We start from the raw sequence: 27643 nt of genomic DNA, 5'->3' as shown, positions 1-27643 counted from the left end.
ATAGCTTCTATGGTACTGCTTATGATGCTGACAGGAAGACAAATTCTGCTGATTGGATTGATAAGAAACCAGCAGCTGCTTCCTTCCCACGATATCCAACGGTTTCTGGAAGTAAGATGCCATATGCAAAGCCATACAGGCCCATGGATGCAAAGACAAGTGTCAAACCCAGTGCTGGTTTTGGCAAATCAGAAGTTAAACAACATTCCAAAGCCATAATGGACAGTAGGAAGAAGGCAAATTTATGCTTTAGGTGTGGAGAGAAATGGACACCTGAGCACCGAGATGTGTGCAAAATGAAGAATGTCAGCTCAGCCAAACTCAGCATGATAATTGAATTATCTGATGATGATGAAGTGGCTGATGTAGCAGACCCCCATGATGTCTCTCATGAGGAATTGACAAGAGCTCATGATGCAGATGAGTCTCCTGACACAGATGCCACAAAGGGGACTGCTTTTCCTTTTGATCCGGGTGGGGCTATTGAGCAAACCACTCATGTGATGCATGAGATTGATATTCAGCCTACATGTAGCAGGAAAGGCCGTAAGCCAACACTCTTTGTGTTGGAGCATCAACCTACAATGACTTTTCATGTCAGAGGTGATGCTAATGGTAATGTTCCTGTGGATGATGAACAGATTTATTGGGATGCCCAGTCTACACTGTATACCATCTCACTACATGCCTTGATGGGTGCCAAAAGTGCTGACACAATCAGGTTGAAGGGAATGATTAATGGCAGATCTGTCCATGTATTGGTAGACAGTGGTAGCACTCACAGTTTCATTAATTGTAGAACATTGCAAAGATTGGGATTAGTTGCTACAGAGATAGACCATGGTCTGAAAGTGGAGATCGCGAATGGACAGCACATGATCAGCAGACATTGTTGCCAGGATGCCAGGATCAAGTTTTCTGATCATTATGAGTTTGCAGGTGATCTTTTGGCATTGGATATGGGACCCATAGATGCTGTCCTGGGTTGTGATTGGCTGACATCCTTGGGGAAAATTAGTATAGATTTGAATGCTTTATCTATTGAGTTTTGCCACAAGGGTAGAACTGTTACATTGCAGGGCATTGTGAATCAGAAATTGCAGGTCATTTCAGCAAGGCAGCTAGCTAGGGAGCTCAAGAACGAAAGTGCCATTTATGCATTGAATGTCTCTGTACCTCAGGAGGGTGGTATTCCCCATGTGGATAATTGTGAAATGCAGAAATTGCTCTTAGAATTTGGGGATGTGTTTGCTGATATGACATCTCAGTTGCCCCCAAAAAGAGATGTTGATCATGCCATAGTCCTGGAACATGGTAGTAAACCAATAAACAAGGCCCCGTTCCGACTCTCTAAGGTTGAACGGGAAGAAGTGGCAACACAGGTGCGAGATTTGCTTGAGAAAAACTTCATTGCTCATAGCACCTCGCCACTTGCATCTCCAGTACTCCTGGTGAAGAAGAAGGATGGCTCTTTTCGTATGTGCATTGATTACAGAGAATTGAATAAGACCACCATTAAGAACAGGTTTCCTATTCCCAGGATTGATGACCTGCTGGATGAACTCAAGGGTGCTCAGTATTTCACGAAGATTGATTTGAGGTCAGGTTACCATCAGATCAGGATGAAAGAGGGTGATGAGCATAAGACTGCCTTTCGTACAGAAAGAGGATTATATGAGTTCAAGGTGATGCCTTTTGGTTTGACTAATGCACCAGCCACCTTCCAGGCACTCATGAACAAGATCTTACACCACCTTCTTTTCAAATGTGTGCTGGTATTTTTCAATGACATTCTCATTTATAGTAAGGATGCACAGGAACACATTGACCATGTCCGACAAGTGCTAATGCCAAGGCCAGCAAGTGCACATTTATGGCAGAGGAGGTTGAATATCTTGGTCATGTTGTAAGCAGGCACGGAATCAGGGTAGACCCAGCTAAGGTGAAATGCATTAAGGAGTGGCCGCAGCCACAAAATACCACGCAGCTCAGAGGTTTCTTGGGTCTTGCTTCTTTTTACAGGAGATTCATTAGGCACTTCGCCAAAAGGGCTGCCCCTCACTGATTTGCTGAAAAAGGATGCCTTCCAATGGTCAGAAGCAGCACAACTCAGCTTTGATAACCTCAAGGATGCCCTTAGCAATGCACCTGTATTGGTGTGCCCTGATTTCTCACGGTCTTTCATTATTGAGACGGATGCCAGTGGCAAAGGTTTAGGGCTGTCCTAAAACAAGAGCATGGTGTGATTGCTTTTGAGAGCAGGAAGTTTAATGCCAGAGAAATGAATTATCATGTTTATGATCAAGAGATGCTGGCAATCTTGCATGCTTTTGCAAAATGGCACCACTACCTGTACGGTAGCAAGATTAAGGTCAAAACGGATCACAGGACACTCAAGTACTTCTTACCACAGCCTAATTTATCCATGAAGCAGAAGAGATGGCTGGCTGCAGTTCAGTCCTATGATTTTGACATTGAATATAGAAAGGGGAAAGAGAATGTGGTTGCTGATGCCTTGTCTAGGATGTGGTCATGCAAACTGTCTGCCATTTCCACGCTTCATTAGGAGTGGATACTTGGGATTCAGGAGGAATACATGCAAAATTCTGATGCAGCTCCTATTTTTGTGGAGTTACAGAGTCCGTCCAGCCAAGGACATGTTCGATTTCAGCTCCGCAACGGACTGTTATGGTGCAGGGACAGAATTTATCCTGTGCCAGACTCCAAGTACAGGTTGATGGTATTACAGGAAATGCACTCATCCCCTATGTCAGGGCATACGGGTATCACAAAAACATATGAAAAAGTCAAGGAGAGCTTCATTTGGGATGGTTTGTGGCGAGATGTGGTTAAGTTTGTCAGTGAATGTTTGCCCTGCCAACAAAATAAAGTGGACAGCCGGTTACCCACAGGCCTTCTGCAACCGCTACCCATTCCTGAAGGCAAATGGACTCACATTGCCATGGACTTCATTACAGGCTTGCCTTCTACAAATAAGGGTTAGGATAGCATATTTGTGGTGGTTGACAGGATGACTAAGCAGGGCCATTTCATACCGACTAGGACTCGGTACTCCGCTTCACAGGTTGCCTGGCAATTCATTGAGTATGTGTTCAAGCACCATGGTTTTCCTCAGGAGATTGTCAGTGACAAGGATGCTAAATTTATGGGTCACTTTTGGCAGGAGTTATTCACTGCAGTTGGTACTTCCCTTGCGCCTAGTACTGCTTATCATCCATAGACGGATGGACAATCAGAGAGGGTGAACAAGTGGTTGGAGGAGTATCTAAGGCATTACTGTCATGACACGCAGAAGTCTTGGGACAAATGGTTAGCATTGGCTGAATTTTGCTACAACAGCACCAAACACCTCTCTATTGGCATGAGTCCATTCGAGGCTATGTATGGATGCAAAGTGGGAATGCCTTCCAGGGTTGCAGACTTGGCTGTGAAAAATCAGCAAGCAAGGAATGATTTGGAGAGTATGGATGCCCTTCTGCAGTTGGCTAAGAGGAATATGCAAGATGCCCAAGCCAAGCAGAAGAAGTATGCAGATGAACAAAGGAGGTACTTATCTTTTGAAGAAGGGGATTATGTGCATTTAAATCTCCATAAGAATCGATATTCCTCGCTGAAAGGTAATACCAACACAAAGCTTGCCCACAGGTATTATGGCCCCTACAAAATCATCCGCAAAGTTGGGCAGGTAGCATATCAGTTGGAACTACCCAGTACCTCCAAGATCCATAATGTTTTCCATGTATCCTTGCTGAAACCACATGTCGGACAGCATGTCCAGGTTCTTCCTAAGTTGCCTCCTATGGATGAAGAGGGCCACATAATCTATGTGCCGGAGCAAATCAAGGGCTTCAGAGATCATGTACTCAGGAACAAAGCCTACACAGAATACCTCATCAAATGGAAAGGTTTAACAGAAGATGAGAATTCTTGGCAACCTGAGAGCATTGTGCAGGACTACCCCTATCTGCTACAGAGCTGATCAGTTTCTGTTGTATCCTTCTCATCCAGGGCAGCCTCTTGGAAATTTTGAGGGCAAAATTCTTTGGGAAGGGATGGCTGTAATGAAGGTGGGAAAAAGATGGATTTTAAGGGGGAAATAGATGGGAGAATAGTAGGGGAAATGTGGGAACTGTGGGGGACTATATAAGTCAACCCAAAAGGATTGTAAGGGGCTATTGATTTGACGTCTAATCCACTTCTCCTTGCTTCCTTCATCACTTGTGTACTTCCAGTCTTGTTCTCTCTACTTCCCTCCCCTATTCTTTCTCTATCTCCCCCTGCCTTCCGTGGCTTTCTCTCACTTCCCCATTCCCCCTTCACTACAACAAGTCACAAAGCTGAAAGATCAGACTCCACTTTGTGAAAGATCAGACTCCATCATAGTAGGGACTAGCTACCTGACACGTCCCAACACTCCTGAAACCTCTTATCTGCAAGCAAACACAAGAACACACACAACGTGAGGAAACTGAGCAGGCTGCTCACCACCCAACCATGACATCTACGGGATGTGACCCCGAATCAGGAGATGTTTCCTCCGAGCCACGAGCTGAGCTACTGGTACGAACTCCCAACCAGATCCTAACCAGCCTAGTGTCCCATACCACCAGGTGGCGCTGTGAAGCCTGGGATCTGCAGCTGGGCCTTGGGCTACACTATGATGCAAGCGCGCGTCCGCGACTCAATCCAAGGTCAGACCTAGCACCTAGGAACGAAACTTGCTCCCATCAGCTCTCTGAGAACTGAACCTCTGGGTCCCTTTTATAGACTCGGGCCCCAAGCGCCAAAAATAGCGAAGACCTCTAACTGGTTCGTACCCTTGCCACTCAACCCGAGAATCAAGCCTACCTAGCTCTAAGCCTCCCCAGGCTACCTGAGCTAGTCTTGTGTACCCAATACACGTCAGATACCAATCTGTGCACATGACATACTTCCCCTCCTCTAAGAACTCACTCCTGAGTTCGCTAAAAAACCCCGGAATGTCCGCTGGAGGTTCTGTAATGTCTCCCATGTTGCATCCTCCTCAACACGATCCTTCCGCTTGATCTTGTATTCCATGATAGTTCTATTACGAATCTGTCTTTCACGAAATTCAAGAATACACTCAGGTTCGTGTGGAATAAAAGTCAAATCTGTAACTTCTATTATTTCTTGAGGAGAAACAAGTTGATCATCCCCACCCAATACTTCTTTCAGTCTACTGACATGAAAGACTGGATGTACTTTAACATCAGGAGGCAACTCTAGTCGATATGCAACTGGTCCAATTCTTTTAATGACCTTGAACGGACCACAGTATCTGGGGTATAACTTCGGAACCAAACCAGTACTTAGGCTCTTGGATTCCTTGGGAATTCTCAAATATACCATCATTCCTTCAGAGAACTCTCTAGGTGAACGATGTCTATTAGCATAAAATATGTCCTGATCTTGGGCACTTCTAATAGACTCCTTGGCAAACTGCAACATTTCCTACAAGTCTAGCAAGAAGGTCTTTGCAGCATCATTTTGGATTCCTTTTAACCCAACCATAACTAGTGACTTAGGTTGAAACCCGTAGATAAGCATAAAAGGACTGTACCCAGTACTCGAATGCTTTGCACTGTTATAAGCAAATTCTATCATAGGTAGATAATCTTTCCATGAAGACTGTCTCTTAGAAACATATGCCCGAAGCATATCTTCAACCAATTGGTTGACCTTCTCTGTACTGCCATCGAATTGTGCATGATCTAAGGAACTCATACCTAGAGTAGTTTCTAACTTCTCAAAAACGAGTGTCCAAAAGTTACTTGTAAACCAAATTTGAGTCCCTATCACTGACTATGTCAGAGGGCAAACCATACAACTTAAACAAGTGGTCCACAAACTCGTGAGCCAGCTGAATAGCTGAAATAGTTGTTCTAGTAGGTAAGAATCTAGCCATTTTTATTAGACAGTCAACTATGACCCAAATGGAGTCATGACCCTTGCGCGTTCGTGGCAAACCAATAATAAAATCCATGGAAATACTTTCCCATTTATTACCTGGAATCTGCAATGGCTGTAATAAACCCGCGCTTCTAAGGCGTTCTGCCTTAGTAACCTGACAAACTCGGCAACCTACCACATAGTTTTCAATAAATGCACCCATCTTAGGCCAATAAAAGATATGCTTCACAAGAGACAGAGTCCAATGTATACCTGGATGTCCAGCACTGGAGCATCATGACACTCCCAGAGAATCTTGGATCGAAGTTCCAGAACATCTGGCACACAAATCTTTCCATTTCGGAACAGCAAGCCGTTCCTAATCATCCACTGACCTTCCGCCGCCTATACCGTAGGTGGCACAATTCCTGAGTCCTGGTCAACCATGGAGCTCCCATCCTGGACTCTCTGCCAATAAGAACTGAAATGACTATCAGTTGCGCAAAGCCCTCTCAAGGATTGAAATAGGTCTGAGGATATTTCCGTAAATGACGTAGCATTTACAAACTTGACTCGACTTAAGGCATCCGCCACACTATTCAACGAACCCTTGCGATAACGTATTTCAAAATCAAAATCTTGCATTAATTCTGCCCATCTAGCTTTCCGTCCCCTCAATTCAGACCCATCACACACATACTTAATTGACTGATGATCGGTCAATACAAGAAACTTCGAACCATACAAGTAGTGTCTCCAAACCTTAAGGGCATACACTACTGCATAGAGTTCCTTTTCTAGTGTGGGCCAACGATATTGGGTGTCGTCTAGCTTCTTACTCTCAAAAGCTACAGGTCTGCCCTCTTGGAATAGAGCTGTCCCAATCGCAAAATCACTCGCATCGACCTCGGGTAATGCAAGAACATGTGCTTCCTTGATAGAAAACTTCAAGGTTTCAAAAGCCTTGTTCAATGCATCATTCCAAGAGATCGGCTGGGTAGACCTGCGTCCACGACATTTCAATATGTTTGACAGGGGTGCCGTGATGTGTGAATAATCACGCACAAACTTCCGTAGAAATACCGTAAATCCTAGGAAAGAACGAAGTTGTTTCACAGTCTGAGGGATAGGCCATTCTAAAACCTTCTAGATACGATCCAGATCAATGCTAATACCTTCAAAAGAAATCTTGTGTCCTAAATAAATGATCTCCTTCATAAAGAAGTCACATTTACTCATCTTGGCATAGAGCTTATGCTGTCTTAGAATAACTAAGACAATCCGGAGGTGTCCTATGTGATCCTCTAGCGTTCGGCTATATACCAAGATGTCATCTAAGAACACTACAACGAATTTGCCCAGAAAATCTCGGAACAAATCGTTCGTCATTTGCTGGAAGGTGGCAGGAGCATTGGTCAAACCATAAGGTAATACAAGAAACTCATAGTGGCCATACCTAGTTCGGAATGCGGTTCTATCTATGTGTTTAGCATAGATACGGATTTGGTGATAACCTGTACGCAAATCAATCTTAGTGAGATACTTCGCTCCAGCCCAACGGTCTATTAGATCATCGGAACAAGGTAGAGGGTATCGATTCTTAATTGCCACTTTATTCAATTGTTTATAATCTATACACATTCTCCATGTAGAATCTTTCTTCTTTCTTAAGAGAACAGGTGCTCCCCAAGGTGATTTACTTAGGCGAATATAGCCCATATTCAAGTAATCATGTAGCTATATTCAAGTAATCTTATAGCTGTGAAGCTAACTCATCCTCCTCAAGCTGACTCATCCTATAAGGTGGAACACTAATAGGTTGAGCCCCAGGTACTAAGTCTATGCGATGATCTACTGCCCATTTTGGAGATAAACCTTCCGGCAGTTGAGCAGGGAATACATCCATGAAATCATCTAACAACGTTCTCAATTCACGGTGTTCAAACACACTTAAATCATTCTTGTTACTAACAGAGACAACAAATGAAGAAAGCAGAATCAAAACACACTGAGTCCCTGAGAAGAGGGAATGTTATCACACTGAATACAAAATTGGGTGTCCTTTTTCAAAAAAGAAAGAGTATGGTCCTTCCATCCAATCCGAATATCGTGGGTTTTAAACCACTCTATTCCGATCAACAAGTCCACATGCTCCAAGTGCATGACATAGCACGTAAGAGCCGCTGTGTAATCTTGAATCCGGATAGAAAGGGCTTCAATCTTGTGATCCCAAAACTGCTTCCCAGCTGGAAGCTGCACCTGATAGGTGCGATCGCTAGGTATCGTGGACAGCCCTATCTTCTGCACAAATTTGTAATTAACAAAGTTGTGAGAGCTGCCCGGGTCAAAGAGAATGTGAACTCTTTGGTCTCTAACTTCTCCATAAACTCGGAAAAGATCATGGGAACCAAATAACGAAGTATTAAAAGTGCAATTACAAGAAAGTGGGCAGGTAATGACATTTACAGAAATACCTGTCATCGAAACTTGATTAGCTCCCTTGGCTTTGGTACACGGACCCGCCTGGAGCTTCGGTCCCGACGCTTGCTTGTAGTTCTTGCGCTTAGGACAATCATTCTTAGTGTAGCCGCACTCCTCGCAGAAGAAACAACGTCCTTCCTTCTTTAGCTTCAAGATACGAAGGAAACGAGCACGACCATTCTTCGCCTGAGTCAAATGTTTCTTGGAGGCGTTGTCTATAGACTTCGTCTCCCCGGTACCAGTGGTAGACATTAGCTTGTTCTTCCCACCCGTGTCGGCAACTGTGGTTCCCTTTGCACTGGCCATGGTATCATCATAAATACGCGCGTAATTCATGGCCTCTTGCAACGTGGTACACTTGTTGTTCTTGATCTATAACTTATAGGAGTCAGGCAAACCATCCACAAAGAAACCTAACAAGGTCACTGGATCCATCTTTGTAGCTCTGGTCTGCAAATCCCGAAACCTCTAAAGATAAACCTCAAAAGTCAAATTCAGCTTGGACATATCGAGGGCTTTGAGCTTGCCTACGATATTGTAAACTTCCTCCTTCTTCAGAAACTCTTTCCTGAAGACCCCTTCGAATTCGTTCCATGTTCCAGGCTTGGGTTGGAGTTCCTTCCACCACAATAAAGCCTTTCCTGACATAAACCCGGCTGCAAGCTGTATTTTCTTGTCATCTAGGTAAGGGTGAAACTGAAAGTGTACTTGCCACTTGTGCAACCAAGTGTCAACAACCTCCTTGGTACGAGACTTCTGGTCTCCGAAAAAAGGATCGGGAGTGATGGTCGGACCTAACACTGAAGCCATGGCATCCACATGCGTGAGCGCCTGAACAGTGCTAGTCAAAAGTGTGAGTGTAGTCTGAATCCCTTAGAGTTGCTGCGTCAACCCCGTTTGATTCGTGTTAACTTGCTCAAACTTTCCATCGAGAGCAGTGGTGAATTCACTGAAAGCTTTCTTCGTAATCAGATCATCGTAGAGACCCTAATCATCCTCTGCATGGTAGTTCAAATCCTGGTCTCCCATCGCAAGCTCAAGGTTTACAGAATCAACCATATCTGAAACCTGATCTCAAGAAGGGAGTGAACTTAGAGAAGTGACAAGTGGGATCGGAGCTTGAAGGAGAGTGGAGCAGAGGAAAAAACTGTCCCGAGAGGAGGTGACGAAAGAGAAGAGAGACTGGCCGATAAAAGAGGTACAAAGCTGACGATCAGCTCGAGTCAGTGAACACTGAGACTCCCGCTGCTGGTCCCGCTGCTGGCTGTGCCGTACGGAAGTCTGCTGCAAGCCGTACCTAGGTGACGAAATCCGCCAGGGGTGTGGAGGGGTCTTCTCGTGCGCACTAGCATAAGCTGAGGCAGAACTATGGTCTCGCCGAGCTATAAAGTAGAAGGTACAGCTCTTAGAAAGCTATGCTTTCTAAAAAAGCCCACCCTCCCAAACTTGGAGGGTTGATGCTTTTTTTAGCATCCAGCCTCCCCAAACAGCAGCCTGGCCGCAATCCTGCTCTAGCCTATGGCACACCCCTCTACACTCTCCTACATGCATCACCTAATCACTGCGCAGCCCTGACCGTACACGGGATCCCCTGGGGTTCCCCTCAATTCATCGCTTGCCTAGCAGCCCCTCTCACGCCTCTCCTACAATCCTCTCCACTCTCTCCTAGCTACACCTCACACTCTCTCTCACCTAACCCCACTTAGCAGCCTCGAATTCACCCTCTCTCTCTTCTTCCTTCCTTCTTTCCCTAAATCTTAACCACTTCCCAAAACCGATGAACCAAACAAGCACTTGCAGGGTTTGAGCACGAATTTCGAAATTAGGGCATACCTGGAGAAAGAATCGTCCAAAATTCTCGCAACAGAAGTTCCTACCTCAGGAGTTGGCTCTGATACCAACTGACACGTCCCAACACTCCTGAAACCTCTGATCTGCAAGCAAACACAAGAACAGACACAACGTGAGGAAACTGAGCAGGCTGCTCACCACCCAATCATGACATCTACAGGATGTGATCCCGAATCAGGAGATGTCCCCTCCGAGCCACGAGCTGAGCTACTGGTACGAACTCCCAACCAGATCCTAACCAGCCCGGTGTCCCATACCACCAGGTGGTGCTGTGAAGCCTGGGATCTGCTGCTGGGCCTTGGGCTACGCTATGATGCAGGTGCGCGTCCGTGACTCAATCCAGGATCAGACCTAGCACTTGGGAACGAAACTTGCTCCCATCGGCTCTCTGAGAACTGAACCTCTGGGCCCCTTTTATAGACTCGGGCCCCAAGCGCCAAAAATAGCGAAGACCTCTAACTCGTTCGTACCCTTGCCACTCAACCCGAGAATCAAGCCTGCCTAGCTCTAAGCCTCCCCAGGCTACCTGAGCTAGTCTTGTGTACCCAGTACACATCGGATACCAATCTGTGCACATGACACTACCCATTGACTTCATCAAGGCCCAATGGTTGGTGTAGTATACACATTTTCTCTCACATATACATATACACACACCCACACATTCTTGAGCATCCATTTATACAAACATCTTCATAATAGGTTTCTGTCAGCATTCCATAGGTGAAGGGCAGACTCAGCCTACAGCAAAACATCACTCACACCTTAAGAAATGGATTTTCAATATACCCTCATTGATAAACGTCTGCTCTGAAAGAGACCAAAATGTTTCTAACACCACAGCAGAGACATGACATGAAACGATCTTGTCAAGAATTCTTTCAAACAAATGTAAGTTTTTGAGAAATCAACTGAAGTGTCAAGATACCTGCCTTCAAAAAAAAGGTTGCACTTCTTAACTGAAATGCCAAGATGCCTGCCTTTAAAAGAAAAGATCACACATGCATCTTTCAAAAGAGCAGAACACCACACTTAACAAGTTTATGTTTCTGTGAAATTAACTGAGCTAACAAAGTCATTGATGTACAAATGCCGAAGCCAAAGAATAAATTCCAAGAGAAGAAAACAGACTATCGACGCCAAATGATACTTCCAAGACACACAAGACTACAACTTACAAAAGAATCACAAAGGGCAAGATGACAAAACAGAACTAAGCGGACCTGATGTTCCCATCAATACCAAAGCACCATTTGCTATGAGTTAACTGTAAACATTACAATAAAAAAGAAATCAAATCAGAGTTGCTAGATGTTTGGAAACTGCATGTTTGCAAATGCATTTGGAATTTGCAGATGGTTAGTATTTTATCCACACTGGAAAATTATATTTTTTCCCTGCCCTTTTACAGACGCAGAAGTTGTGAATATGAGAAGATATATGGAGGTGATAAAAGCATATGCTTATTTGAAAAGAGCTTGAGTCAGTATTGACATTTCACCAACCATGTGTTCAAGTTGCAAATTCCAACGCCCAAGTCTTTTATTATGAGTGCAATGATCCATGACCATCAAAACAAACACACAGAATGTAAACATAGACAAGTTGCATACCATAGTCCATGATCCATCAACCATGTATGATCATTGATGTGACACAACAACATGGGTTGACAAAACATAAATGATAAAGTTGAACAAAACTCAAAGTATCCAAACTAGCTGACTGTCTACATTGATGTAAGGAGCTTGCGAGCCGATACTGAGATGGAAAAGCTTTACGTTGCACAGCAAGCAGCAGGAAGCCTCCACACAGTCAACGTTAACAGGTCAGTGCAGATTTGCATAATTACTCTTTTGTAAGGGCCAGCTTAAAAACTTCAGTTTAGACTTTCCAACATTTGATAAAGTTTGCAAACGCTTGGAATAATTGAAAACATGTTTAATTGTGACACTGACCAGTACAGCCCTATGGAATCCAAAGAGATGATGAAAAAACAAGTGGCTACATTTATATAAAAAAAGAACTTTGGCAGGAGCATCACTGATTAGGTCCTCAAACCAGGAAACTGTGATACCTTCAAATTTCTGACTTGGTGGGGACAGCCTGCTGGAATAAACACCGCATCTCCTGTATGCTGTTCAAATGTCCAGGCTTCAACCCCTACACAAAACCGAATTTTCCAGAGACTTAATCTGTTGTTGCAATAGATCATGAGAAGAAAAACCAAGCTATACAAAGCTCTGAGAGAATCCACTGTCGACTCACCAAACTCATCCTTGAGTTTTTTTTTATGCTCTTCCGTAAGATAGATGGTCTGATCATGAATTGGATGAACAATCTGCAGAATCATTGACAATAAGATTGAGATGTAAAACTTTAAACACTTGAATATAAATAAACAATATTTGGTATGTGCACCCAATACAATCCTTACATGATCCAGAAATCTTTCCCCAATGTGCTGAAATTCCTGCCAGTGTAATCTCAAGTAGGCTTGTAACTTTGACACATCTTGTCGCCGGAAGATATCCCAAAGAGCACCACCATGAGAAGACACCTCCTCTATTCCATGGAGTTTCTCATTTCTGCTTCCTCCTGCTTCTGGGCAAGTGACAGCATCATTTTGCTCATCCCCTTCTAAGATCTTTTGTTGGTTTCCACCTTTAGCTTCTGTTCTCGGTCTATTCGAATCTGAGATGTCCTGCTCCATGGATCTGCTGGACTCATCTTGAGAGCTCAAAAGGCTTTTCTTTAGGCTGTCATGTTCATCAGTGCCATCTTTTGACAGAGCGACACCATTTCTGGTGGCTACTGCGGTGTCTTGTTGGCTGCCAAGTTCCACCCTCACTTTGCTATTCTCACCATTTGATTCGACTTCAGCAGTCTGGATATCATGAAACACAGCCATAAGGTGTATTGGGTATGTTAACATGTGCACACCTGGGCAAACAATTAGGCATAAACAAAACATGAAAATATGTACTTACTTTGTCCCCATGTGAAGGATCATCGGTCCCTTCCAATTCATTTTCTGACTGTACAACCATGTCCCATACACGAGCTCCTAAACTTTGAGCATGCCAGCTTTCCAAGTCTCGGCCTTCAAAACTTGGATCAACTTCTGAAGACCGTTCTGAAACCTTCATCTCCTTATAGAGTATCCAAAACTTATCAAGTCTCCTCTTTTGCCATTCAGGATGCTTAACCTCTGTTGTGTGTGTAAGCACATTCACCTTGACCACAAAGTAAATGAGAGAAACTGGACATCACGATTTGAGCAATTGTAACAAAGAAAAGAAAAAAACAGGAAGAGAAAAGGGATGGGTTTGGAGGGGGTGGAGAGAGAGAGAGAGAGAGAGAGAGAGAATTCAGAAGTAGACAATAAGAACTGCTTCGTTAGGAAAGGAAGGCTTAGGTTCTCCTCAGTCCCAGGATACGTTGACTTCTGGTAGATATACAATAGCAAAAGAAAATGAAGAGAGAGAAGAGAGATATCAATGTTATCAAAGCAGAAACAACTCTTTTTTTCATCCAAGCCTGGAAGGCAAGCAAACATACCGCATCAGACATGTCACAATGCAATTTTGTCACTGAATCACCCCTTCCAAGTTCCTCCTGCATTCCATATGCAATGTAGGTTTTTGGACCAAGATCTGGTCTCATCACATTCTCTGGGAGTTTCGAAGCCAAGTTCAAAATCCCATGTTTTGGATGTGTGTATTCGTGAAAAGGCAGGGCACTGATAAATTCAGCCCCATGACGTGGCAGCCTTTCCTCAAAAAAATTAGCAGGAGGCCAGTCTTTGAGCTTCAACATTTCAGGCCAAGTATCTCTGTGCATACGACCTTCTTGGTATCCTTTGAAAAATTGATGTATATTGATTTCGACCTGCAGAATGTATTCCCTTGTATTGTCACAAGATGAGACAATTAAAGTGTCCCTAACTGTTTCCTATTTTAGATTTCAAGCCTAGGATCAGAATGCCAAGAGAAATATACAGACAAATAACTAAATTAACTAAAGCACCCACCAAGCAGAACCACAAAATCTGTGGGTTATTTCTTTACATGAAGAAAAATGTGAACATTTGTGAGAATTTACTAACCAAATTCAACAAATAAGCTACAGTGCTGAAACGCGAAAATAGAAACGTACCTCACACCAATCAAGACAATCAAGGGCCTTCACAGACTTTGTTTCTTCTCTAAATTTGTTCCTTGTGGTCTCCCGGACAGCACGCCACATAACCATGGGCTCCCAGCTTAAGCCCCGAGTTCCTTCGAGCACATTTCTGACAATGACTGGCTCACCTCGAAGCCAGTGCCTTCGGAAATGCTCTATACCTTCTTCTTTTATAACTTGGGCAGTTGGACAGTAAATATAATTGTCTTTACTCTCTGTTCTATGAGCTGCCTGACATAAATACTTCTCAAAAGTGTCAGAAGTAGAAGCTGAATCTGAATTAATTCTGCTAGAGCACACAGAGCAGGGATGAGATCCATCTGACAAAATAGGCAACTTGTGGTCCGTTAGCAAAAAGCAATTGACGTCTGCTACACGTTTTGCTATCCAATTGGACTTCAAAATCCGCTTCAGTATCAGTGTACTGAGTCCACAACCACCTCGTGCCTTAGGTGGACAAGGAACACTGCCATCAGAATCAACAGACCATGCAGGTAGTTGGGAAAAGCTTCCAGTCCGTGCATTCTGTGGCAAACCCCTGGCTCTCTCATGAGACTGTTGCTCTGCTGAGCAGGCTCTATCACCTCCAGGTTGCAAGCCCACCCGAAGCTCCCGACAACAAGTCAGGCACAAGTCATAACCACATTCTGGACAACTTCTATAAAGATCCACAATTGATGTGTTACAGTTGTCACTACACAACAAAAGAAAGAACTGAATTTCAGGCGCGTGTGCTTCCTACAGGCAAGTGGCATGATGAAATAGAAGATAGACCTTTATATCTGCCAAGAAGAATGCTGAGCAAAGCAATCAACTGACCAGTACAAGCGCTCATCCTTGTTAAGTCTTGACCTTTTCACCACAGAACCAGCCTCTCCTGAGAACAAATGAGCCAATAACTTATACACTGCCATACAACGGCTAGTACAAGAACTTGAAAGCACAAAACAAGCAATATTCATTAAAGAGGCTGCTTCATACAAACCAACCTCTCAACTTGGTTTCTAATTCAAATTCTTGGCATTGTTCCTGATGCAGCTGTTGTAGAAGAGGCTGAATGAAAGATAGCATATACCGGAGGAACTTGATTGTTTCAGCTTTACTGGCTGCCACAAATTGCTGGTAAACAATGTTACAGGCATTAGCTGTATGTAGCACGAGATTTAAAAATCTTCCTCAATGCAAAAATAAGTAAGAAATGCTACAAAGATTACCTCTTCAGTAAACATAGACTTAGGGCCATTCATCCGTAGACAAGCTTTACAGTTACAGTTCCCCCGGCAGTAAGGGCAGGCGTCTTTGAAGTCTTCTTCAGTCATTCCAGGATACCTGAAAGTTTCCCAATTACACTTTTCTGATGAGAGAATCCCAAAAGACAAGTGAAATGCTTTCCCAAAACAATTTGCAAGTTTAAAACACATTACATCGTGCAAGTTTACAACACATTACCATCGTGTAATGCACTGTAAGCAGAAGCGTTTTTTCCTGCACTTTTCACAACGAATAACATCTCCCTTGTCATTTCTTTGGCACTGATGACACATTCTGCTTTGCTGTTCTCTTTCTCCTTCTGCAACGGTTTCTAGTGATTGCATCACCTCGTCCTGGGTGTACTCAGACTATCACAACAAAGGAAAGTTTACTATCCGGCAAAATCAATGGGCATGCATCAGTATATTATATAATCAACAACGTAGGAGGAGGAAATTTGTAAGAACACAAATCGGTAGTCACCTTGAGGAAGGAATTCCGGCCTGGAGACCTGGGAGGTTTGAGATCGTCGTCAATCTTCTTGGCTGCACCGTTCAACAACCGTGCACGCCCATTCGATGAATCTCTGAATGGCTTATCACTCATTGCTACTAAGGAAGCTTGCCCTGTCCGGGCCTTGACCCGAGGTTCAGCCTCCATATACCCAACGCCTGGCTCTGAACAATCGCTCCTGACTTTGGCGCTTGAATCCTTGATCATCATCTCGGGAGTTCTCACGGGTTCCTGCCCTGGATCTCTGGCCTTCGTTTTTTTCTTTGGCGAGGCGTTCGACGCCGCACCAGCTGCTCTCTTTTTGGCCTGTACATAGTGCTTCTCGCAAAGGGTCTTGTTTTCCATTGCCCGGGCATTGCACCTCCATTGCTTTCCATCGGATCGCTTACAACGGAGTTCGTCGGGAATATCCTCCCCGCCCTTGCTCCCGCCAATCTTTCTCCCGCGATTCATCGCTTCCTACCCAAATTTTTTCCAGAGCGCATGAAATTGCTCCTGCGTGTCTGAATTTCCTAGAGCAAAATTGATGGGTCAAACGCCCCTTTGTCGTCCCCTATGCGTTGGAAAAAAGCAATCCGAAGTAACCGTTTAGGACGGGGCAGGAACGGCATGAGGCGATAAGAGAACGCGATCAGTCAAACGGAAATCCGAGAGAGAAAGAGAGAGAGAGGGCTCGCAGATGGCGTGGAACGGGGGGGGAGACAGCAGGAAAGCGATTGGGAAAGCAACAGGAAACCCATCGAAGACGCAAGTTGGGGTGCGAGAAAACGATTCTCCCGCAGGATGCCGTTCATGGGAAAGGGCCGAAACCAACTTACCTCTTCGGTTGAGTCTGCTGGTGGTCGTCGTGGTCGTGGTCGTAGTCGGCGTGCTGCTGCGCCCAATTCCGGCCAAGCTTCCGACGGTTACGAAGGCGGCGAAGCTGGCAAGCAGAAGCTATGGAGTTGGGGGAGGCGATTGCTGTGAGGGCTGGGGGCTAAGGTGATGGCTAAGGATACTGCTGGCTATGGCGATGGTTTTTCTGTGATGCTGCTGCTGTGTTGCCTTTCAAAGATATGACTTCCAATCAAGTCCATACCTTTGAATAAAGAGCAAAAAAACACAGAGCCATCTTCCCCACTTTGCCTCTGATTCGTCTTCCCTTCCTTGTCAAGCACAGCTTTCTTTCCCCTCCTCAGTTTTTTCCTCCCCTACCATTCCTGATCATGGACGCCATCCCCTCCCACACACCACACACACGCTCTACACACACACTCTCTCTCTCTCTCTCTCACAATTTACTGTTCCACACACCCACATCCATCCCCTCCTCCTCCAACCTCAGCTCCCATATCCATCCCCTCCTCCAACCTCAGCTCCCACATCCATCCCCTCCTCCTCCAATCTCAGCTCCCAACCTGGGTTGTCATATTCCTTCCGATTCTCCCCGGCTCCCAAAATTTCACCTTCCATTTCTCCTCCTCATATCTTTCCTAATTCCATATCTCCTCCTCATCTCTTTCCTAATTCATGCACAGCTCTCCCTTGACAACTAGCTAGATCTCCAGATAGAGAAACCATCCACTCATCTTCTCCCCTCTTGACAGAAGTAGATGATATCTCCTCCTCATGTCTTTCCTAATTCATTCTCCCCTCTTGACAGAAGTAGATGATATCTAATGTCTTTCCTAATTCATTCTACAGTCCTCAAACCTCAGCTCCCATCTTTCCTAATTCATTCTACCATCCTACAGTCCTCAACCCTCAGCTCCCATCTCTCCTCCTCATACCGCTTTCCTACTTCATGCCACCACCCCACATGCGCTCACAGTTTTCTCTCTTCCTTGCCCCCTTCCCTTCCATTCTTCCCCTCCCCCTTCCAGCAACTTCCATGAATTTGCCCATACTCCAGCCCTGCCTCTCATATCCCTTTTGAGGAATAGCCAGCTGAACCACCCCTTGACGATGGGGTCTTCATCCATGGCCTGCTGAATGCATGGAGTTAGATGGAGGTTTTGGCATTTGTGGGTCTTCAAATTTTCCATAGCCTCAAATAAAATATAATGAAGTTAGATGGAGCTTTTGGGCATTTGTGGTCTTCATATTTGTGTTTTTGTTTTTCTTTGACGAACTTGACAAAAACAACACGTGAGATGCAGACAAAAACAGCACGTGAGGTGCATAGAGATGACGTCACCCAACTAATACTATCCAATGTGACCTTTCCCAATTTGTAGAGTCTAGACCTACCCCTGTGGTATGGTTTCATCATTCATGCCAAGCCTCGCCAAGGCAAATTACAATTCAAGTCCTGACTCCCTAGCCTCATGGTCCGAAAATGTGTGTGCAAGTGTGGTCTTCTCAAAACAAAACCAACAAGCATTAATTTGCTGTTAAAGCTTACAAACATCCACATAACAAGCCCCTATCATGTAAGACTACTCACTTTTTAAGAGATCGTATACCAAAGAATCTCCAGCTTTCAAGTTCATCACAACCCACTATGCATTTAACAAATTTTGGTGAGCAAGAAAGGGTCAAAGACCCCCACCTACTCCAAACTTGATATTTGCAACCTTCACAAAGCAATCAATTCTTAAAAGTAAGCCATTAATAGCACTCCTAAGTAAGCAATTCTTAAAAGTAAGCCATTATTAGCACTCCTTAGTTAGCCATTATTAGCACTCCTCTTGTTTATAGCATGGGGACTTAACTACTTCAAATATAAAGGCCTTCCAAATCGTGGGCATCTTGATATTATATTGTATATACTTGCAAAGAGTCTTGTGTGCATGGTGACTTATTACACTGTACAGTTTCAGTACAATTTCAATATGACACTATGATCTAAGCATGGTGGCTCCCATCTTTGTACTTAAAAAATGCATGTGTATTTTAAAAAATGCATGTATATCCCGCTAAATTTATGTGAACACAAAGTTCAAATATGCATGCCCTCTTTAGGCTCATGACAACACTACTTCTCTTGCATTCATTTAAGGCATGCCATTCATCACCTACATCACAAGGATCCTACAATTTCATCGCACTTTTTCTAGTTTGGACTTCTTTCTTTCTCCACTTTGCCTTTTGTCTAGTCTTTTTCCTTGTACTACTAGAGCATCATTGAAGATTTCCCTTGCAATGCCTTACCACCTGCCCTTATTTCTTTCAAGGTTCATAAACTATGTACATGAACACTTGTTTTAAAGCTCAATCCTATTGTATAAGTAGCCACATTTTTACTACCTCCTCAAGTGTGCCTTCCTTAGTTCAGAAATGAATGAAGAATGTAATGATTCAATTGATGCACTTTGATGCCACTATCCATGTCTAATATGTGTACATTACCCACTTGTTATTTTTTTGGAAGAAGGACTTGAGCTTTCATACATGAAATGCTTACGACATTCATCTAGGTATATGAGATTTTTATGGAAGAGGGACCCAAGCTTTTGTACATGAAATGCTTATGACATTCATCTAGGTACGGGACATGATCTTTAAGAATATCATGATTAAATTGTAGAGTTCTCGTTATGATTTGTCTTTGAAAATAACTTGGGATTGCACATATAGGTGCATATTAAAAACCAATGCACATATTCAGTGGATAAAATATTGTGTTTGACTATAGTATGCATATTTTCTATGTGTTCACTATTTGTATACTCATCTAGTATTTAATTTGGTAAACAAAAGTTACTTCCATTACTCATATACTATTGGATAGGTAATTCATCACACACATGCATTACATCTATCCTTAAGTTAGCTTTGGAAACTAATTTAATACTTATTATACTATCTTGAAGATGTATCGCTCTTTCTTTAATGACATTACTATTCTCAAGGAAATTCCAATGTCCTAATCCTACAATCTATGGTTCTTCATTGTTCTTATATACAAGCATTAATAAAAACATAATGTACAGATCCTACTTTAGAAAAATAAATGCAAACTCAAAATGCTCTTGGGATTAGGTGTCCCTGTATAAAATGTAAATGTTTGGTTATGTAGTGAATTCATTATGCGACCACTCACTACACACAAACACACACATCCGTGTGCATGCACATGCACATGCACATGCATGCACGCACACACACGTACACAAACACACACACACGCACATGCACACACACATGCACACACACACGCACACACACACGCACGCACATGCACACATGCACACACGCACACGTGCACACACACATGCACACACATATACACGCACATACACACACACACACGCACACACACACACACACATGTATATAAGATTAATTAAGGCTTGCCTTGCAAACAACCTCCTTGTAACATTAGTAGAAAACATTAGCCATATGGTTGTTTTTCATTCAAGCTCATTAAGATTGAGAGAACATATTCCATTGATTTTCACATTTAAACCCATTGGCATTTATTAAAGAAATTCACAAAAGCATATTGAATAAGACCATATCCACAAAAACTATGAAGTCGTGCATCAAGGAATGATTTTTTGACATTCATGAAAATAATTTATTTAAATCATAATTTGTATGTTAGTAATCATTTTATGTGTTTCATTTATTGACTCTTATGGCATGTTTGGAGGACGGCAATTTAATCAATGCACTCACTTCTATTCTCAACTACAAACTTACCAAGAGGATGGCTAGCTCATGCATCGGCCTAAACTTAGCAAGTGCACCATATCAATCCTTTGGATGTAATGACCTCATTTAAGAAAGGGAGATCCACTCAAAATGTGAAAACATGAGAATGCATGAGGAAGAGATGTGTGTCTTTGCTCTTTTCCCAAAAAATCAATGAGGATGAATTGTGTATATTCTTAGAAATCACTCTACCTATGGGGTAAACCTATATGTTTCTTGGTATCTTGCCATGTTCCTTATCATGAGAACAAAGGGAAACCACATATATCCATATACCAATTATGTATTCTCTAGATTTTGTTTATCTACTTTTGGAAGGAAGGAACAACACATGCACCAAGCAATCCATACTATGTATTGGAAAAAAATGACCAATAACACTTTCATGGGAAATGGACAAAACATGTGTTCCAAATTTATAACATGTAGTACTTAAGAAAAGACATTTTACATCATCTTATGGCATTAATTAAACACTAAGTGAACCCTAGGTGATGTCTCCTCAAGAAGAGTATACGCTCATCTACAGGATGTTGTAATGAATCATCCATTTCAAGGCTCCACATCCTATGCTGAAGAAAACAAGATAGCATCCATCTCTCAATGCTATAGAGTTTCAAATTGCATGTATAACAAAAGCTTACCATTTCTATCTCTATTTTGCATGTATTATTAAAAATAAAACTATAAAATCAAGACATAGCTTGAAAGCATAAATATGATGTAGAAGGCTTGTGTAAACTTCCCCATAATGCTATGTAATCTCATGAATTATGGGACACTATGAGAATTTTATATCACACATAAATGTTATGGCTCCATTATTGAAGTAAAGCTATCATCAAATGTTTAATATAACGATCGCGTCAATCAAACTTTTACCACATAGTATCTCAAAAAATGTTACTACAAGGAGCAAGCCAACTATCCCCCCCACACACTTGCACACATGCATGCATCCACATGTGCGCATGCATGCACGCACGCATGCACACACACACACGCACACACGTACACACACATGCACATGCACACACACATGTGCACACGCACACACACATGTGCACACGCACACGCACATGCACACGCACACGCACACGCACGTGCACACTCACATAGGAAAAGCGCATGCACATATATGTACCACACATGCACACACACACGCACATGCACATGTGCATGAGTTTGTTTCCTATCTTATATTAGTATTAATCACCAAGTATGGTATGCCTATTTGATAAATCAATAAACCAAGATATGCATTGAAAAACTTTGGAACAAAAATAAGCAACGCTAACCTATTATTAAAGATGTTTCCTTAACCAAACCTATATCAACCCTAACCCTTCTCCTTTTATTGAATACATCAATCAATGGGTATTGCAAAAAAATTTGTCTTCAAAATTTTCATCATGCCTCAAAATGTTCCATAAGGGACCTTTTATTTCTAAGACCAAAACGTTAATAAGTCCTTTCCTCAATCGTAATCCAACTAACATTTTCAAATTGCCTAATATAGATCATAAGAGGTATATGCTCAAATTTTTTAACTATAATACATTGTTTATCAAGTCATTTCATCACATCTTTTTGGTAGTCTTCCATAGTACAAAATTCCATTAACAAGTAATATGAGTTCCCATGCCTAAAGCATAACATGCCCTTACATGTCATCCATACATTGTAGGTAGACTACATCACATGTCACCATCCCACCAAAACATAAATTTTCACTTTGTAGAGCTTGAGTGAGGTAGACAAGATTCATTATAGTTCCAAAATCATATGAAGACTCCCACAACACATAATAAAGATGACCATAGTATACCAAAGTAAACATTCTCAAGATAATCTTTAATAGTCCCCTTCCCATTAAATAAGGAGAAATTATTGGGCAAACAATAAAAATCCATATAAATGCAAACTTGCTTTACAAGTATGACATATGTCTTAGTTAGGCCATATTTTCATGATTTATTTACGATTTCAAAAAATGACCATGATTTTGACAAAGTTATCAACAATAATGCTTAAAAGACAAGGGTACTATATAAATAATCCATTGTAATAGTAAACAAAATCTCTCAATCAATGGATTATTAAAAATATATAACGTTGTTATGTTGACCAACTGTGAAAGAGTTAGCATTTGTGCTAAAACTACTTGAAAATACATGTTCTTATGATAAAAGAGTCACATAGCTCTTATATGTGCATCATTGAGTAAAAACAAATTCGATCCAAATTGAAAGAATAATAAAACAATGATTTAACAATGCTAAATTAAAAAAATAGCAAAGATGAGCATGTGCTAGCCATAATCAAATTCAAGTGTTGGCGTTAAATCGTGGTATTATGAGTGGGTGCTTCGGTTCATCCCATGGCCCTGCATTTTGGTTCGGATGTACGAGACAATTTGCTATTTCCAAATGACTAGTGGGGTGTTTGCTCTTTGTGGGTGTTGGCTTCTGTTCACTCACCCACGACAAACTTCAAGGTGCTTGATGCTTGTGCTTCCCAACCCTGTGCAGTGCTCTGAGAAGATGGTCACTCTTTTAATCTTCAGTGCGGCATGCTTGGGGTGACAATAGATGCCAAAATTAAGGGTGACAACGGATGCCAAAATTAAACACTCGCACTTTGAGGATAGTCGTTGAAGCGAAGAAATGTATGGTTGTGGGAGATCTAAGCTAACATTACTTAGGAATTAACAACATTAATTGAACAAACATCAATGAATAGGCAAGGAAATCAACTTATATTGATTGAAACTTTGTACAACCTAGCCGCCTCGGGTTGTAGTAAACACTTAGTAATAACAGCTTCCTAACCTACCAAGCTTAGGTGAGAGAAATATTTCTCATAACAACATCACTCTCTTCTCCATGTTACAAAGACTTTCTACTAAACTAAGCAAATCGCCTTTCAAAAGGTAGCACACTTGGTGCACGACACTTCTGCTCACCATTGGTTGGTCTGCATGTGATCACCTACACCTAAAACTCTGAGCAGTGCTCGATCTAGAGTTCCACCACCTCCGAGTGAGGTAGCACTCTATATCATCTAAAATCACACTCCTATGTTGGCCTTAACCCGAGTGCTACCTTACTTTGTAATCCTCTTTGGTGTTTCTTGGAACAATTCATCCAAGAGATGGGGGGATGGTTGACTCTTGACTTCCTCCATGCTTCTTAGCAGTAGTAGACTCAGGTTCACTGCCATGCGACCTAAATTTTTGTACCCCACTTGAAGCTTTTCCATTTGTTGCTCTGTGAAGTCATCAACTTCATCTCGTTCACTTGTGCTCCTCTTGTCACCTGTAGTGCCGTCTAGACTAGCATTCATGGTACACACATATCCAATGCCTTGAGTTAGATTTGTTTTAATAGACATCAAAAGAAACTGCTTGCTTCCGTGTCCTTTGATTTGTTGGTTACATACCCTTCCCCATGCAGCTATACAACTTTGTTGAAGAGTGTGTCATAGTTAGCTATCATAGGAATCATTTCTTTGATGGAGATGCTCCAGTCAAACATCTCGTTCAATAATAATTCCTAAAAGATATCATGGGGCTGATCAAGTGTAGCCAAATTGTCAGTGGCAAATGGGGAGAACAGGATCATTCCCTTTGGTTTCTTTGTCTTTGTCTTCAGGGTAGCGCCTTTGGTCTTGTTGCCCTTTTTCTATAAGGGTTGGTGGTTTGACACAATTCGATTTGAGGGGTGAGAGGTGTAGATTCTAGGTGGGGGTTTGGAGGTTGTGGAGGCAAGGGAGTCTTAGCTGCTCAGATTATGAATGAGAAAAGTGAGCTCTATCTCCGTGGAGCATTTATATATGAGGTATTCTAGGGTTCATTGCCCATGTTCTATTAATTGTTAGATTATCGACTTGAACCCCGCCCCTCCTTTCCATCATTAGGTCCTCCCACACGAAATCATGGCCATTTAAGATTGTACTTTTCCAAGAGTTTGTGACCAATTTTGGCACTTATTCTCATTATAATTTCAATTAATTGCACCATTAATATTGATTTGATGTGTATGAGCTCATTGGGTTTGGTGTCTACCACGAAGTGGCACTTTAGGATTTCCTTAGCGAATTTTACCTGAGCGAATTGCACTTGTGGCCAAAGATTTTGATATTAATCCCATTGATTCACTTTGATAGGTGGTTTCCTTCTAGGTCCCATAGTGTGATGGTCCCATTGGCAAAGCATTATTTAATTTGGTATGGCCCTACTCCAATGTAAGTTCTAGTTCATCACTCCTAGTGGAGCATTGCACACCAATATAAGCATCTAATATTTAAGTGTTCATTTCTTGATGTGGCGATCATGCCATGACTTCCTCCTTTGTTGGATTACACTTTCTTCTAGGCTACCCTCAACCAGACTTTGTTGATTTTGGACAATTTGTCAAATTAGTTCTCAAGGGATTATTCTTTTTTATTTGTGTTGTACAACCACCCTTAGGCTTCGCACAAGGAATTCCATTGGGAGACATGATTTGAGACCAAATGCTAGCTTGCCTTAAGTATGCTTTGTTATAACCTTGAATGCCTTCAATAGGCTCATAGTGTTGTTTGTGTGATCCCAATCGTTGTATCGTATTGTGGAGACTCTTTTTGAGCACCTTATTTTTTGCTTTGGCTTAACCATTTGCATGCAAATATTATGTTGTCGATTTCTTTGTTGAATGAGGGATTTCTTTGTTGAATGGGGAATTCCTTCATCATGACACTGATGAGAGAATTGATGGATTGCGCCCTATGGTTGGACATCATCTCTGGGACACCTAAATCTTCATCATCTCTGGGATTGACGAGAGAATTGATGGATTGAGCCCTATGGTTGGACATCATCTCTGGGACACCTAAATCTTCAGATGATATTCTTGAATAAGAATCTTGTGGTACTTTAAGCTATATTTTCCTTGAGGGCTTTTGCGTCAGCCCATTTGGTAACATAATTGGTCACCACCACAATATATTTGTTTCAGGCGGGATGCATGGCCATGTTGAATGGACCAATTCCTTTTTTTGGAACAGTTTCCATGGGTAGGCAAGTTGCAATGGCATCTGGTTTTAAAAGGTGGGCCTTCCAATTTTTTGACATGCATTTGTGTAAATAGTGCTCCACCATAATCCTACACTTAGGATTTTCATACCATGGATTTGGTGGAGAAGACCAACTGCTACTGCTTGATTGGCTATGATTGCTCTTTTTTGTGGAAATATGCATTGTCAAAGGACCATATCCCCCCCTTTTTAGTACAAGTAGCAACCTATGAGCAAATACTTATAGGATTCAAGCGTAGTCCTTCGCTATTTTTCTTTGCTTGCATCTTTAAGAAATGATGCCCTTGAGAGATATTGAAGGATCTCTTCATGCTTGCCTTCATACATTGATTCCTACAAACAGACTAGCATCATGCAAACTCTTGTCAATCCCTTTTTTGATTTTATTATCTTTGTTGTTGCAAGACAAGTAATTGGCTTTATAATTTGACAAATTGGGCTTGTTGATGATCTTGGAGGTGAATTCTTAGAGAAGAAGCATCCACTTGATCAATCATGTCTTCAAGATCGTTTTTTGATAAAGTTGAGGAATGCCTCGTAGAAGATGAATGGGTACTAACTAGATATTGTTAAAGGATTCTCATTTAGTCATTGAGTAGCTCATTTCTATTGATGATAACATTTGGATTGCATAGTAGATCAAGAAATCCAAGCTCCCTTTGGACTGACACGATTGCCATCCTCATTGGATCCACATCCACATGGAAGATCAAGTTCTATCTTGGCTTTCAAAAGGTTAGTGCCTTTCTTGTTATCACTTTTAGGACTTGAAATGCTTTGCTTTGGGTTGGTAAGTTCTCCAATCCAAGAGTATCATAAGGAATTTGCCAATGTACTCTTGGAAGTTTTTCACCATCAAGTGCTAAAACATGGCTAGTGTGTTCTTCAATCTAAATGGCCTCACTTTAATGAGTGTGCCTCCCATTTGGTGATGAATATGGTATTTTCTTGGCCTTCTTGGGCCAAGATTACTTGATTATACCCATTGTATCTATCCATGAATGATAATCTTGGCCCTACTATGATGTTTAGGATGGTGTCCTAAGGGGAATGAGTCTTTGATGGTTTGTTTTCTCAGCCTCTGGTCATTGACATAAACTCACAACTTACCACTATTTTATCCTCTTTTGCACTTCTTTGAAGATGCTGTTTACTCAAGATCCTCCATCAATGAGCACTCACCTGATTTTGCGATTCCAAAATTTGATGTCAACAATCATAGCCACTTCTTTATCCCATATTGCCCTTAGGTGACTTCAATCCTTATCATGATGCATGTAGCCATAGATTATTGTTAATGAGATTGGATTTTGAAAGAACTTTCCATAGTGGGAAGCAAGTTCTATTGCCTAATGGGATCATCACATTCTGTTCTTAAAACATCTCCCAAGATGAGTTGAGATGTTTTTTCTCCACTCGTCATACATATACGGATTGTTGCAATGTGTCTCCACACGAGAAAGGGGGAAGTAGAAGGGGGGAGAAGAGAGGGGAGAAGGGAGGGAGAAGGACAAGGGAAGGAGAAGGAGAAGGGAAGAGGAGAGTGAAGGGGGATGGAGTGACAGACACAAGGGCACTACAATGGAAACAAGAGAACACCCAAAACACTCTCTTGGAAGAGAAGAGGGAGCTTGTATTCAAACTTGTGCAAACAACAATGAAGACCAAAGTCGACACTTTGGCCTTTTATACAAGTAACCTTTTGAAGGGAGGGCCC

The 27643-nt window shown here is 42.2% G+C and overlaps 2 protein-coding genes across 5 annotated transcripts in view; one reads left to right on the top strand and one right to left on the bottom strand.

The window, feature by feature from the left end:
* The window catches only part of LOC147897664 (lysine-specific demethylase JMJ27-like), a 40998-nt gene extending 23773 nt beyond the window's left edge, over window positions 1-17225 (bottom strand). For 2 of the 4 annotated variants that reach the window (XM_087380679.1, XM_087380682.1), the window contains exons 1-12: window positions 17031-17225; window positions 16183-16765; window positions 15898-16067; window positions 15663-15777; window positions 15438-15567; window positions 15268-15325; window positions 14422-15142; window positions 13825-14154; window positions 13254-13499; window positions 12701-13150; window positions 12532-12604; window positions 12341-12426 (exon numbers count right to left, since the gene is read on the bottom strand). In XM_087380679.1, coding sequence (XP_087236805.1) covers window positions 12341-12426; window positions 12532-12604; window positions 12701-13150; window positions 13254-13499; window positions 13825-14154; window positions 14422-15142; window positions 15268-15325; window positions 15438-15567; window positions 15663-15777; window positions 15898-16067; window positions 16183-16665 — 2862 coding nt within the window. In that variant the 5' untranslated portion in view covers window positions 16666-16765; window positions 17031-17225. The remainder of the gene's footprint in view (window positions 1-12340; window positions 12427-12531; window positions 12605-12700; window positions 13151-13253; window positions 13500-13824; window positions 14155-14421; window positions 15143-15267; window positions 15326-15437; window positions 15568-15662; window positions 15778-15897; window positions 16068-16182; window positions 16766-17030) is intronic. The other 2 variants (XM_087380680.1, XM_087380681.1) reach the window with 2 other exon arrangements.
* LOC147897665 (Eukaryotic aspartyl protease family protein) lies at window positions 297-12252 on the top strand. Its single transcript, XM_087380823.1, has 3 exons — window positions 297-1246; window positions 12008-12091; window positions 12225-12252. The coding sequence occupies exons 1-3, from the start codon at window positions 297-299 to the stop codon at window positions 12250-12252; spliced, it is 1062 nt and encodes a 353-aa protein (XP_087236949.1).
* Window positions 17226-27643: the final 10418 nt, after the last annotated feature.

This window comes from Dipteris shenzhenensis, chromosome 10 (genome assembly GCF_047967505.1).
Source record: "Dipteris shenzhenensis isolate YYH24624 ecotype China chromosome 10, Dip_SZ_1.0, whole genome shotgun sequence".
Classification (NCBI taxonomy): domain Eukaryota; kingdom Viridiplantae; phylum Streptophyta; class Polypodiopsida; order Gleicheniales; family Dipteridaceae; genus Dipteris; species Dipteris shenzhenensis.
Note: the sequence above shows the minus strand (reverse complement) of the source record. Positions and strands in the feature narration are given on the sequence as shown.

Bases quoted from the DNA above. Each gene is read 5' to 3' on its own strand.
- LOC147897665 (XM_087380823.1), top strand. From the start codon at position 297: ATGAAGAATGTCAGCTCAGCCAAACTCAGCATGATAATTGAATTATCT. The intron at 1,247-12,007 runs GTTTGCTGATAT...CATTGATGTAAG, and splicing joins CTCTTAGAATTTGGGGATGT to GAGCTTGCGAGCCGATACTG. The intron at 12,092-12,224 runs GTCAGTGCAGAT...GACACTGACCAG, and splicing joins CACACAGTCAACGTTAACAG to TACAGCCCTATGGAATCCAA.